This window comes from Malania oleifera, chromosome 2, assembly GCF_029873635.1.
Source record: "Malania oleifera isolate guangnan ecotype guangnan chromosome 2, ASM2987363v1, whole genome shotgun sequence".
NCBI classification, from domain to species: Eukaryota; Viridiplantae; Streptophyta; class Magnoliopsida; order Santalales; family Ximeniaceae; genus Malania; species Malania oleifera.
In genome coordinates, this window is record NC_080418.1 from 6,444,364 (window position 1) to 6,459,138 (window position 14,775).

The 14,775-nt window shown below is 37.6% G+C and overlaps 1 protein-coding gene across 1 annotated transcript; it reads left to right on the forward strand.

Annotated features, from left to right (window-relative positions):
* Window positions 1–204: 204 nt before the first annotated feature.
* LOC131148781 (vacuolar cation/proton exchanger 3-like) lies at window positions 205–5,896 on the forward strand. The gene is made up of 11 exons (XM_058098699.1): window positions 205–579; window positions 1,315–1,382; window positions 1,571–1,599; window positions 1,698–1,894; window positions 1,993–2,205; window positions 2,893–3,024; window positions 3,328–3,444; window positions 4,023–4,076; window positions 5,180–5,296; window positions 5,435–5,525; window positions 5,629–5,896. The coding sequence occupies exons 1-11, from the start codon at window positions 325–327 to the stop codon at window positions 5,676–5,678; spliced, it is 1,323 nt and encodes a 440-aa protein (XP_057954682.1). The 5' UTR covers window positions 205–324; the 3' UTR covers window positions 5,679–5,896.
* The last annotated feature ends 8,879 nt before the right edge of the window (window positions 5,897–14,775 follow it).

The following is a 14,775-nucleotide window of genomic DNA, read 5'->3' on the forward strand; positions in this document are numbered from 1 at the left end:
TCCAGGAAAGCGCGCATTAAACAAACTTACAAAACACAAGACATCTCTAATTAATCTCAATGTTTGTTTCTTCCTAAAGATATTAACAGACTGCCATTATTAAATTAATCACACTTTCCTACGTATGTATCCTAGCTAGCTCCTCTATATATCACTGTCATCAAATATATGTTAAACAAAAAGCCACAGCTAGCTTGCTCAGGTGCACACAAACAGATCGATCGAGTTCAAGATCAATCCTAGCTACTTTTCATATCATATATATAAGTAAGATCGATCGGTACTGAGCTCTTAGAAATTAATTAAGTATCGATCAGGATAAATATGGAGAGTGGTGGGGACTTAGAAGCCGCGGCGGCGGCGGCCGGCGGGCAACAGAAGAGTACTACGTCGTCTAGCTGGCTTATTGGTAAGAAGTCGTCGACGGCGATGGTGTCGAACGGTAAGGCGGAGTTTGGTTTCAGAGTGGTGAGAGAAATGGCGTCGAATGTTCAGGAGGTGGTGATCGGAACCAAGCTGTGTGTTCTTTTCCCGGCCATCCCTCTCGCCATCCTCGCTAAATATTACCATTTTGCCAGTGTAAGTAACTTAATTACCTATATATATATATATACACACATATACTTGTGTGTGTATATATCAGTGTTTTAAAAGACGAGGCTCGCCTCAAGGCAAGACATGCTTAACACGTCTTGAGGTTCAATCTAAAATATCAAATTCCAAAAAGACTAGCACATTACATGATGAGGCTTACACATTTTTATAAAAAGCGAGCTTTTTATGCCTTTAGGTGTGTGATTCTTAAGTTAGAATTGGTTAGAAAATTTTAACTACATGTCTGAAATGTCATAATATGAGTTTATTTTTAAAACTCTTGAATCTCAATCTTTCCAAAATAACTATAAGTTGTCTCTTGCATCACAAAATAGTTTTTGAACTTTCTAATGGTATAGGTATCTCTTGTCATGATTTATGTCCTGTATTCGTGTTAGTAATTTTTGAATGACCAACAAGCATTTTGTAAAGTATATCTAATTTTTCTTTTTTACATTATATTTGTGATTTTCTTAATTTTTACTTTATTTTAAATATATATAATTTATTTAACAAATTTTTATCTTAAAAAATAAATTCTCAAAAGGCTTACACCTCGCCTTTTGAAAGTTAAAATGCCTCGCCTTACGCCTTCCCCTTTTAAAACATTGATATATATATATATATATATTTGAAATCTATTAGATGAGATTTTTACCATTTTGCCAAATCTAAAACAGTTAGTTCTTGTATTTACATGGTGTGATGTCATGAACGCAGCCATGGGTTTTTGCTATGAGTTTACTTGGGCTCGCCCCACTCGCTGAACGAGTCAGTTTTCTCACCGAGTGAGTAATACTTCATCAATTTCCACACCAATTAATTTACTCTCTCTCTCTCTCTCTTTCTCTCTCTCTCTCTCTCTCTCTCTCTCTCTCTCTCTCTCTCTCTCTCTCTCAATATTATGTACATATATACACTCCTGATCAGTAGTCTAACGCGGTGAATTCCTTTTTCCTGCATGTGAGAAATTCAGACAAATTGCTTACTACACCGGTCCAACAGGTGCGTAAATATATATATATATATGCTATCCTAATTTGAAATTGCGTACTTATATTTTTTTCAGTACAATGACTAATGAATTTATATATGCATGGCAGTTGGAGGGCTTCTAAATGCGACGTGTGGGAATGCAACAGAACTGATAATAGCAATCTTAGCATTGTACCAGAAGAAAATACATGTGGTGAAGTACTCTCTCGTGGGTTCAGTTCTATCCAACCTCCTCCTTGTTCTCGGTAGCTCTCTCCTCTGCGGAGGCTTGGCCAACATCAACAAGGAACAATCATTTGACAGAGTAATTGATTAACTAATCGATTAATTAATCATTAAAACTAAAGTTAATTATTATTTAATTAACAATTAGTTAATTAATTCATGTTTATTAATATACAGAAGCAGGCAGATGTGAACTCCATGATGTTGCTGCTGGGAGTGCTGTGCCAGCTGCAGCCTCTGACGATGAGATACGCCACCGGAATGGGACCTCTCACCGCCATTTCGATTCTGGAGCTATCGAGAGCAAGTGCCATTGTTATGCTTGTAGCCTACGTTGGCTATCTCGTCTTCCAGTTAAAAACACACGGCCAATTGTTTAATTCCCAAGAGGTACGAGCCTACGTACTCATAATTAATCCAATACCGGTATGTGTGTGTATGGCTTTTTTGGGTGCAAAATGATTATCTTATCATTTTTCTTAATTAAAGGGGTACTTAGTTTGACTGTAATTTCGGCCATTTTAATTAGGGTTTTATTACATTTCTCAATATTATATACTTTTAGTTGATTCGCTTAGAAGTCATTCATCTTAAAAGTACCATAAAAGCTAGCTAGTGTTTGGCATGAGACAATATTCATCACATAAAGTTAGTATACATAATTTAAAGGAGTGATATCGAGAAATATGTGAAATAATTGCATTAGTCTTATGGTCTTTATTAGGGTTTGTGTCTTAGGAGGCATCTCAACAAGAATAAGGCACCGATGTGAGGCTCACCCTCACACTGGGGGTGAGGTCCATACTCAACCTTATGTCTTGCTCGAATACCTCTTAGATCCAAATTCATAAAACTAGCTAGCTTCTTTAATGTATTGAAGGATGGATCGTCCATATCTTCTATAGCAACAATTAATTGATAATTAATATAAACCTTTCTTAGAAAATATGTCCCCCCACGATGCGGCACACGAAGTAGCTGGGTTCTTTTCATTTGTAAGAGTGGACCAAAAAACAAACGTAAGTGTATTTTTAATCAAGTGTGTTTAATAATGGAGAGTAAGCATATATGCTGCAGGGAGAAGGGGAGGAGGAGGTGGAGGAAGAGGAGGAGAAGGCAGTGATAGGGTTTTGGAGTGCATTTGGTTGGCTGGTTGGCATGACCATTCTCATTGCTTTGTTATCCGAGTACGTTGTGGGTACTATAGAGGTATGAATGCATGCTAGCTCTACCTCCCAACTCATATATATATATATATAGTTTTAAAATTAATTAATGCTACGTTTGGATAAATTTTAATATAATTTTTATTATATTTTATCTAAATCCAATACAAATCCAAATCCGCTACTTTTTCCTTTTTTGTAAAAGTATTTATGTTAAGTGATAAGTGTTATAAGCACGTTTTTAAATGCTCCCAAACGGGGCTTAGATATTCGTCAATTCAATGTATTATGATAATTAATTGTGTTTATATATTTTTTTAAATGCATGGAAAAAAAAAAAAAAAAGGCAGCATCACAGTCGTGGGGAATTTCATTGAGTTTTATAAGCCTTATTTTGCTGCCAATTGTGGGGAATGCAGCAGAACATGCAGGAGCCATCATCTTTGCTCTCAAAAACAAGTTGGTACGTAATTAACTAATCACTGCTCTTTAATTAATTAATTAATTAATTTCACCACACACACATTAATAATTATGTGATTCAGATGGGATTATGAACCACAAAAATTAAGATCTTTACTATGTATTGTATTGAAAGATTTACTTACTTCTTAGCACTAATTAATTTTGTACCGTATGATCCTAGTCAAAACTATCAAAATTAGTTTTTTTTTTTAAAACTTGAATTTAGGTTGATTTTAAAAATATTCTTACTTCGATTAGTTTTTGTTTACTTGGGTCCTCCAATTATCAAATAGGATCGTATAGAAATTAATGACAAGCAAACTTTTAATTCAAATAGGAATGAAGATCAGTCTCTAATTAGACCAATTTTCAAGTTGATTCGATCAATATTTGCTTTCAAAAGAAATTTTAACTCTCTTGGTTATTTAGCATTTTCCGATTTATGTATGAATATATATATATATATATATATATATATATATATATATTATCGGATCTTTAATTATCTTTTAATTTTGCAATTTTTGTTAGCTTCAATTTAATTAACATAGCGTAAGCTTCATTTTTAATATGCAGGATATATCTTTGGGTGTTGCTTTGGGGTCTGCAACTCAAGTTTCAATGTTTGTGGTGAGATTTTCAAACACCCAGACAAATTAAAATAGCAGTTCTTCACTGGTTTTTTTTTTTCCTCATTGTATAGTTTTAAAAAGGAATTCACTTATATATATATATATGTATATATATATATATATATATATTAAATTAACTATTGCAAATTAAGAGTTCAATATACAACAACAAAAACAAAAATAAGCCTTAAGTTCCATCGGTGGGGTCAGTTATATGAATCTTTTTCTGCCAATTTATGTGATCATTGACTTTTTTTTTTTTGACGAATTTAGGGATATTAAATCCTTACTATCTTCTTCCAAATTATTTTAGGTCTATCCCTACCCCTTCTACTACCCCCCCACAGTCACTAACTCACTCTTCCTCACTGGTGCACTATGTGGCCTATGTGGCAAGTGTCCATATCATCTAAGTCGTCTCTCCTTTATCTTATCTTTTATAAGAGTTATACCTAACTTACCGTGAATATGTTCATTTCTTAATTTATCTTTTAATATTATATCACTCATCTATTTAAATAATAAAATCTCACCGTATATTTGAAAATAACTTGAATTTCAATTGGTATTGAATTTGAATAAGACGTAATATAAAATTGTATATTGAAAATTGTTGAAATCCAAATTCAAGATATCAGAAATTTATACTCCCGAACGCAATGTGAGGATTTTCCAAATCACAATTTTCAGTTCCCAATTCACATACACAATAACATTCAATGAAATGTCAAAAAATTATATCTAGTCGGTGCGAATGTGATCTATTAAAATCCATGATGAAAGCTTAGCACTGCAATTTCCAATAAATATTTAGTTCAATATGAATAAATGAAGCCAATATTTAAAAAATAGAACTTTCAAAACAATGAAGAACCAAAATTTCCATCATGTATGAAAAATTCAATAGTGCAATGATCAACTTCTATCACTTTATATTTATATTTTAATCAATCTTTCTATTCATTTCTCTAGGATTTTTGTCTTTATATTCATCTTAAAGTGTCTTTCAAAGTATAAAGAAATGGTGAAGAAGTATTAACTTTTAACCATGCTTATTTGGTAAAATCAAAATCACCTTGGCAAGCCTATTGTTGATTTCAGGTTCCATTATGTGTGGTAGTTGCTTGGATAATGGGCATCCAAATGGATCTCAGTTGCAGCATACTTGAAACTGGATCTCTCGCTGTCTCAATACTTATAGTAGCCTTCACTCTGCAGGTTCTCCTTTAGTCTTTTCTCTATTTTTTCCTTTATCAACACATATCTATGTGTATATGTATATTTTCATATTACACTCTCTGCACATTGTATGGCAAAATTCTAAAATTTGCACAATAACCTTATTCAATATTGTAGGATGGAACTTCACATTACATGAAGGGACTGGTTCTTTGTCTTTGCTATATTGTAATTGGGGCGTGCTATTTTGTTCTAAAGACTCCCCTCGGTTAGTTCAATTTGTTCTGAAGCTAATTTAGAAATATTCAATTAAGATTTCCTTTTCCATAAGTGATTACTAACAATATTGCAATATGAAATTTCTTTGGTAGATCAAACAAATTTTGTCAACTTGGGAGCCAAATCGTCAGTCACTGCTTAATAAACGGAGTTTGGCAATATATAGGCTTTTCCCCCCCAACAAAGAGCGGTGTATCGATTGAGATTCCTTCACCATTTGTATTTCAAATTAAATCGATCTCCACCTACATTTTGATTACCAAGCATGTTGTATTGTAATTCGAAAACTTTGAATGTTCAATTCATTAAAGTTGAGATGGGTATGTCCTGAAATAAAATTGGACTTTTTTAACCTCAAAAGAATCGGAATGTAGATGTTTATATGTATATAACTCTTCGTTGTGACAACTTTAGGACTTGTAATAAGTGCAACTATCATATGCATGATGCATTTTAAATATTGATTGTTGGTTGAACTTAAACCTCTATGGATAATGTTGTCCGTAACATTCGAGTAAGAAAGTGCGACAGAGGCTTTTGTTTTTGTTGGTAAGTGTCAATAGTGATACAAAATTAAATTGAAAAACTAAATTATTAAATTTTAAATGTGAAATATTGCAAGCTAAAGGAGAAATTGAAGATATTGTACTCCGAATTAAGGAAGATGGGAGGAAATGGAGAAGTGTTCTAGGTGTATTATATGATCGTAAAATACCTTTAAGATTAAAAGGAAAGTTTTATAAGATCCTATAAGATAAGTTATGCTATATAAATTAGAATATTAAGTAACTAAAGAACAAAATATCTAAAAAGATAAGTTGTCGAAATGTGAATGTTAATTAGAATGGATACTCTTTATGGCTTCATTGAAATCTAAATTATAATTAATAGAGTTTTGAAATTGTTTTTTGTTAAAAAGGACAATAAAATTTGCCATGTCATCAGGCAAATGAGCATTCAAAACTTCTCGAGAGGGAGGGCATGGGCCACCTGACTTCGCGTTATGTGCTTTGTTATCTTGAAGGGGAAGCGAAGTATGCCAAGTATCCTTTTTTGCCTGCCCATTAGTATGGACGCTCACTGAGTCCAAAATCCCCTTAAGAGTCATTTGCTTCATGTCTTGGATAATATGCATAGTACCCATTGGGCTTAGTAGTTGACTAAATAAATGATAACACCATTTACATGTTTGTAACGCATGCTTCAATTCAATATACCATAACAACTAATTTTTATTGGGGCATAAAATCAAAAGGAGCACTAGAGTATTCAAGAAAGGCATATAATGCGTCACATGTCAACATCTTATGTCACGACCTGCTCATTTTCACTTTTTTTTTTTTTTTTTAACATCAAATCATAAAATCAATACTACATATCCCACAATCCAGCTCAGCAGGTCATCATCCACCTGGACCCGTGGGTACTAGGGATATAACAGAACATACAGCAGAAGCCTACGCAGTAGAAAGTATAAAATTATATACATCTCATCATAATGTGCATAACACATACCAGACTACTACAAACACTATCTCTCAACATATACATCCCAAAAATAAATCAATTGACAATTCCCACCAAAAATCTAACTGTCCCATCCAAAACTTACCCTTCGAACAAGGGCAGATAACTGCTCTATATCAGCGGGGCTTTTTCCGCTTTCCTATCTAGGGCTCCTGAAAAGTTAATGAAATTTAGGGGTAAGACACCTCTCAGTAAGGAAAATAAACTAATACTAGTGTGTGGCAACATGAGTAATCCGTGTTTTATATATATAACATTCATAACATATTCAATACTGTTTATCAAATCTGGAAAAACTACGCCGGCAAATCACATAGCTCGGCTTGTATGCCGGCAAATCACATAGCTCGGCTGTATGCTGGCAAATCTAATCCACATAACACGGCTCGTACGCCAACAAATCATAAATATATAAAAATATCTCAGCTCGTACGCCGATTTTCCATCATAAAATTCATATCACCCACATTCTCAGAAAACAGTATTTCACAACATTTTATACTCATGCCACACAATCGGATTTTCACATATTCAATATATCATCATTTAAATAGTATTTTCCAAATATAAATCATATATATATATACATTTTCTGAAAATGAGATTCCATATAAATATATATATATATATACATACATTTTCTCAAAACAACTAGCTTAGTTTATCCCCTTACCTGGTTCCTGAACAGCCCCTAAGAAACTCTTCCCTGCACTCGCAGGGTTTCCAACTCAATACCCTGAAAATGAAATTCACCAGAACTAAAGTTCAGTATTTTCGTACGTACATTATTTTCTATAACTATCATTAAGTCAAATTCGGTTTAAAAGCTTTACCTCAACTTAGGGAGGATTCCCACTGTTCCCAATCAACACCCCTAGAAACGAAAACTCTCAGTATTAAACTTTAATATTTTCATGCATACAACAATTCTTATAACTAGCGCAAGACCAAATATGGCTTAAAAAGTCTTACCTCAACTCGGGGATGATTTCCAACTAGCTTTCTCCCACGATCCGCTCCAACAGATTTGGAGAGAACTCCGCCAGGAGCGTCGTGGTGACTTCGGATCGTCGATCCGACGTATATCTGGCCCAAAAATTATGAGAGAGAGAGCCGAAGGGAAGAGAGAGAGGGAGTTATCTTCTTAAAGAAGCTTTAAAAATACGGTTTTCCATATATATAAAACAAGGGATTTCGTCAACGAGCCCGTTCTTCGTCGACGAGTCCTTCACAAATTTTGTCAACGAGACCCTGTATTCGTCGATGAAATTCAGGCTGCCACAGAACCTTCTCGGTATTTTCTCATCGACAAAGCCCTATGTTCGTCGACGAATTCTCTTAAGCCTTCGTCGACGAATCCCCTGTATTCGTCGACGAAGCCTTGCTGACCCCCTTTTCTTTAGTCCTTCCAAAGTTTAATGTTGTCGACGACCTCCTTCTCTTTTCGATTTCCATTTCCCTTTCTTTATTATTTAAATTTCATTTTAAATTCGGGTCGTTACATCCTCCCCTCCTTATAAAAATTTCGTCCTCGAAATTTACTGTTCACATAGTACATCATCCCTTATAAGGCAAAATGGTCTACTTATTTCATTACCTGCCCTCACTTGTGGCGGAGGAATACCGTGGTTACATTCCAAGTCTTGGGAGATTACACATACACAAGAAAACCATTCTCCCAAAACTAAAATAATACACTATTCAAACCATTACATATACCTGCCATGAAAACTACTTAACTATTTACATTTATCCACTCAGACCTCTTGAAATAAATGTGGATACCTCTGTTTCATCTACTCCCCGGACTCCTAAGAAGCTTCTTCTACTGCATGATTCCTCCACAAAAATTTTACCTGAGGAATTGTCCTGTTACGTAGCTCTTACACTTTCCTATCCAGAATCTGTATTGGTACCTCTCATAACCCAGTGGATCACTAAGCTCCAACTCATCGTAACTGATGATATAAGAAGGATCTGGGACGTACTTCCTCAACATAGCAACATGGAATACGTCGTGGATCTTGGACAACACAGGTGACAAAGCTAGCCTGTAGGCTACCGGTCCCACTTTATCCAGAATCTCAAATGGACCGATAAACCTAGGACTAAGTTTACCCTTCTTTTCAAAATGCATAACCCCTTTCATTGGAGCTATCTTCAAAAACACATGATTGCCCATATCAAACTCTAAATTCCTACAGCGATGGTCGGCACAATTCTTTTGTCGGCTCTGAGCTGCACTGATCATGTCCCTGATAAGTCAAACCTTATCACGCGCTTGTTGCACAAGCTCAGGTCCCACTACTCGCCGCTCACCCACTTCATCCTAAAATAAAGGAGAACGACATCTCCTACCGTATAGAGCCTCAAATGGTGCTATGCCAATGCTAGACTAATAACTGTTATTATACGCAAACTCTACCAATGGCATGAACTGAGTCCAACTACCCCCAAAGTCTAGTACGCAGGCACGGAGCATGTCCTCTAGTATCTGTATCGTCCTCTCAGTCTGCCCATCTGACTGCGGATGAAATGCCGTGCTAAACGATAACTAAGACCCTAAAGCCTCCTGCAAGCTCCTCCAAAATCGTGACATGAATCGCGGGTCTCGATCTGACACAATCGATACAGGCACTCCATGAGAACGAACTATCTCCTAAATATAAATCTCCGTTAAACGGCTGAGGGAATAACTGATCTTGATAGGAATAAAGTGGGCAATCTTCGTCAATCGATCAACAATCACCCAGATGGCATTCTGGCTATGCAACGCCATCGACAGTCCTGACACAAAGTCCATAGATATATGATCTCACTTCCACTCCGGGATAAATAACGACTGCAACTGCCCTGCCGGTCTCTAGTGCTCAGCCTTTACCTGCTAGCACGTCAAACATTGGGCTACATACTCAGAAATCTCCCTCTTCATACCACTCCACCAGTATGACTCTCGCAGATCTCTGTACATCTTCGCACTACTGGGATAAACTGTATACAAAGATCTGTGAGCCTCCACTAAAATAGTCTTCCTGATCTCAGTTTCAGAAGGAACACATAATCTGGAATGGAACCGTAAACCTCCGTCATCTGCAATACTGAACTCCTCCCCCTGACCACTCTGTACTCTATCCATCACCTCTACTAATTCTGGATCCTCCTTCTAGGCAACTTTAATTCTTTCCTGCAGAGTAGGTTGTACTACCAAGTTGGCAATACACACTGGAAGATCACTCTCCACCAACTCTATGCCGAGTCTCTCCAGATCCATCATAATCGGATGCTGGATCTCCATAGCTGCTAACACCGGTTCCCTGGATTTCCTGCTCAACGGATCAGCTACCACGTTTGCTTTCCCTGGGTGATAGCTGATGGTACAGTCAAAATCTTTAATCAGCTCCAACCACCTTCTCTGCCTCATATTCAATTCCTTATGTGTAAAGAAATACTTCAAACTCTTGTGGTCGGAGAAGATCTCACACTGCTCACCGTACAGGTAAGGCCTCCAAATTTTCAATGCGTGTACCACTACAACCAATTCAAGATCATGTGTAGGGTAGTTCTTCTCATATTCTTTCAACTGTCTGTACGCATACGCCACTACCCTGCCATGCTGCATCAATACACAACCAAGTCCCTTCAAGGATGCATCACTGTAAATGACATACCCCTCGCCCCCTGATGGGATAACCAATACTGGTGTTGTGACTAATCTCTACTTCAACTCCTGGAAACTCTACTCACAACAGTTATCCCATTCAAACCTGACATTTTTCCTTGTCAGTCGTGTTAAAGGTCCTGACAAAGCTAAGAATCCCTCAACGAAACGACGGTAATAGCCAGCTTGCCCCAAGAAACTCCTGATCTCTTGGACATTCCTCGGTCTAACCCAATTCACTACAGCCTCAATCTTATTAGGATCCACAGAAATACCAGCTCCAGATATAACATGCCCCAAGAACACAACCTTCTCAAGCCAAAAGTCACATTTACTGAATTTGGCGTATAACTTCTTTTCCCGAAGTGTTTGTAAAACCTGCCTCAGGTGCGTTTCATGCTCCTTATAACTCCTCGAATAAACCAGTACATCATCAATAAACACAACAACAAACTGGTCTAGGTATCGGTGGAAGACTCTATTCATCAAGTCTATAAATACTGCGGGAGTATTCGTCAAACCAAACGGCATAACAAGAAACTCGTAATGCCCATACCTGGTCCTGAAGGTCGTCTTCGAGACGTCTTCTGCTTTCACCTTCACCTGATGGTAGCCGGATCTGAGGTCAATCTTCGAATACACCCGTGTACCCTAGAGCTGATCAAACAAATCATCAATACAGGGTAGAGGATATTTGTTCTTGATGGTTACTTTATTAATCTCCTTGTAGTCTATACACATCCTCATAGTCCCGTCCTTCTTCTTCACAAATAAAACAGGAGCTCCCCACGGAGATACACTAGGCTGTATGAAGCCCTTATCAAGTAGATCCTGCAACTGATTTTTCAGTTCTACCAATTCTACTAGCGCCATTCGGTAAGGTACTTTAGAAATAGGCGCTGTACCTGGAAGTAAATCTATGGAAAAATCTACCTCTCGATCAGGTGGCAAACCTGGTAACTTGTCTGGAAAGACATCTGTATACTCCTTTACTACAGGCGTGTTAGCAAGTTTCGACTCATTCCTTGACATCTCTTTCACAATAGCCACAAACCCCTGACAACCACTCAACAGTAGTTTCCTGGCCTGAATAGCTAAAAATAGCTGAGGCGGGGAATGTACTCGCGACCCTACGAACTTAAATTCTGCTTCCCCCAAAGATCTGAATATCACTTCTCGTGCTCGACAATCTATGCTGGCAAAATTAGCCGCTAGCCAATCTATGCCAAATATAACGTCAAACCCGTGCATGTCTAACACTATCAAATCAACAGACAATATTTTCCCCTGAATCTCTACTGGGCAGCTGCGGAGTACCCTACTACACCTCACTACTGATCCAGTCGGCGTAGATACCAACAGTTCAATATCTAATGACTGTGTTTTAGCCCCACATAATTTAACACACCCCAAAGATACAAACGAGTGTGTTGCTCCTGAATTAAAGGAAAGCATAATCACCATACCTATCACCACGTCACCTGTCGTCTCAGCGTCGCTCGGTGTCAAAGTGAACACCCTGGTTGGAGTCATATTCCTCTGCTGGTCCCCACGTGGTGCCTGATAACCTCCCCGATATGCTCTAGGAGCTAGAACTATATCCGATGGGGTAGGGCAGTCTCGTACCATATGCCCCGGTTTACCACAGTGATAACACACTGGAACTGCATCTGATGGGGTAAGACAGTCTCGCACCATGTGCCTCAGTACACTGTAATACAGCCAAGATTTTTTCAATCTCCTGCATCTAGTTCTCAGTGGTTACAGGATCAACTCCACCTGAGAACGCTGAAGGATTCATCTTCGTGAACTTCTCTATGGTGCACCCCTGGCCTGTAGATGAACCACTCTGTTCCCTCGAACTCCTAGCGATCTCAGCCATAACCTGCTGAGCCACGCTTCGTAATACTATGTCAGAGTTGGTCCCAGCTGCACTTGATGGTCCTGCTCCATCACTGCCACTAGCATAGGCACTATTTCCTTCTGGATCCATCCTGCAAACAATGGACACAACTCAGAAATCATATCCTTCTATTTTACCCACCTATTCTCACCACCTATCTCAACACCTCATTTCTAAATTCCAGTCTTACATTTTAGGAACACAACCCAACAATAACTTACTATGGTTTTCCTGAAATCGTCACCCCAGGAAAAGCATAGAAACTACCATGGAAGTCCTGCTTCTAGATTGTAGAACAAAACCTCAAATCCTTTCCTAAACTCTGGTATTATTTCTACTGCACTCTAAGGTCTACAGAACCTAACAACCTAGGCTCTGATACCAAGCTGTCACGACCTGCACATTTTCACATATTTTTTTTTTAAACATCAAATCATAAAATCAATACTACATATCCCACAATCCAGCTCAGCAGGTCATCATCCACCTGGACCCGTGGGTACCAGGGATATAATAGAACATACAGCAGAAGCCTACGTAGCAGAAAGTATAAAATTATATACATCTCATCATAATGTGCATAACACATACCAGAGTACTACAAACACTATCTCTCAGCATATACATCCCAAAAATAAATCAAGGGACAATTCCCACCAAAAATCTAACTGTCCCATCCAAAACTTACCTTTCCAACAAAGGTAGATAACTGCTTCATATCAGCGATGCTTTTCCCACTTTCCTATCTGGGGCTCCTGAAAAGTTAATGAAATTTAAGGGTGAGACACGTCTCAGTAAGGAAAATAAACTAATACTAGTGTGTGGCAACATGAGTAATCCGCGTTCTATATATATAACATTCATAACATATTCAATATTGTTTATCAAATCTGGGAAAACATAAGTATATCAAAACATGGCTAAACATACTGCATTTTCATCACATAATATCTCATCTCATATCATAGTAATAACATAAAACATCCGTGGTAGGTTAGCTGGCTATTGTCATGTATTACCCCCACATAACTGGGTTGTGTGGCCCAAAGGCAGGACCTGACAATGGTTGGCTGATCACTACCAAGTCAATAGTCTAGTTTGTAGGTCCGATGGGTCTACCCAGACTGGTCCGTACACCAGGGATAATAACAGCACACTTCTTGAAAATAACCATATCGACCATCCAATTTCACACCACTCCGTACAGCGACGTTAACACAGAGATCATGATCACGAAAACCATGGACACATAGCAACGGTACCGTGCAAGTGCTAGCCTAAACCAAGCCAATTAGGTTCTGATATCATATACATATACTAAACCGTGATACATAAATATCCCATATCATTTATTTTCACGTTAATCATATCATTTCACATATATACGTGTATCATGAAAATCATCAGCCCGTACACCAGTATTACACATTTTATCATAGCTCGGCCCGTACGCCAGCAAATCACATAGCACAGCCCGTACGCTGGCAGATCACATAGATCGGCCCGTACGCTGGAAAATCACATAGCACAGCCCGTACGCTGGCAAATCACATAGCTCGGCCCGTACGCCTGCAAATCATATAGCCCAGCCCGTACACTAGCAAATCACATAGCTTGGCCCGTACGCTGGCAAATCTCATCCACATAGCATGGTCCGTACGCCGGCAAATCATAAATATATAAAAATATCTCAGCCCGTACGCCGATTTTCCATCATAAAATTCATGACTCACATTCTCAGAAAACAGTATTTCACAATATTTTATACTCATGTCACACAATCGGATTTTCACATATTCAATATATCATCATTTAAACAGTATTTTCCAAATATAAATCATATATATATATATATATATATATATACATTTTCTGAAGATGAGATTCCATATAAATATATATATACATACATTTTCTCAAAACAATTAGCTTAATTTATCCCCTTACCTGGTTCCTGAACAGCCCCTAAGAAACTCTTCCCTGCACCCGCAGGGTTTTCAACTCAATACCCTGAAAATGAAATTCACCAGAACTAAAGTTCAGTATTTTCGTACGTACAACATTTTCTATAACTATCATTAAGTCAAATTCGGCTTAAAAGCTTTACCTCAACTTAGGGAGGATTCACAACGTTCCCAATCAATACCCCTG

Bases quoted from the DNA above. Each gene is read 5' to 3' on its own strand.
- LOC131148781 (XM_058098699.1), top strand. From the start codon at position 325: ATGGAGAGTGGTGGGGACTTAGAAGCCGCGGCGGCGGCGGCCGGCGGG. The intron at 4,077-5,179 runs GTGAGATTTTCA...TGTTGATTTCAG, and splicing joins CTCAAGTTTCAATGTTTGTG to GTTCCATTATGTGTGGTAGT. The intron at 5,297-5,434 runs GTTCTCCTTTAG...TCAATATTGTAG, and splicing joins TAGTAGCCTTCACTCTGCAG to GATGGAACTTCACATTACAT.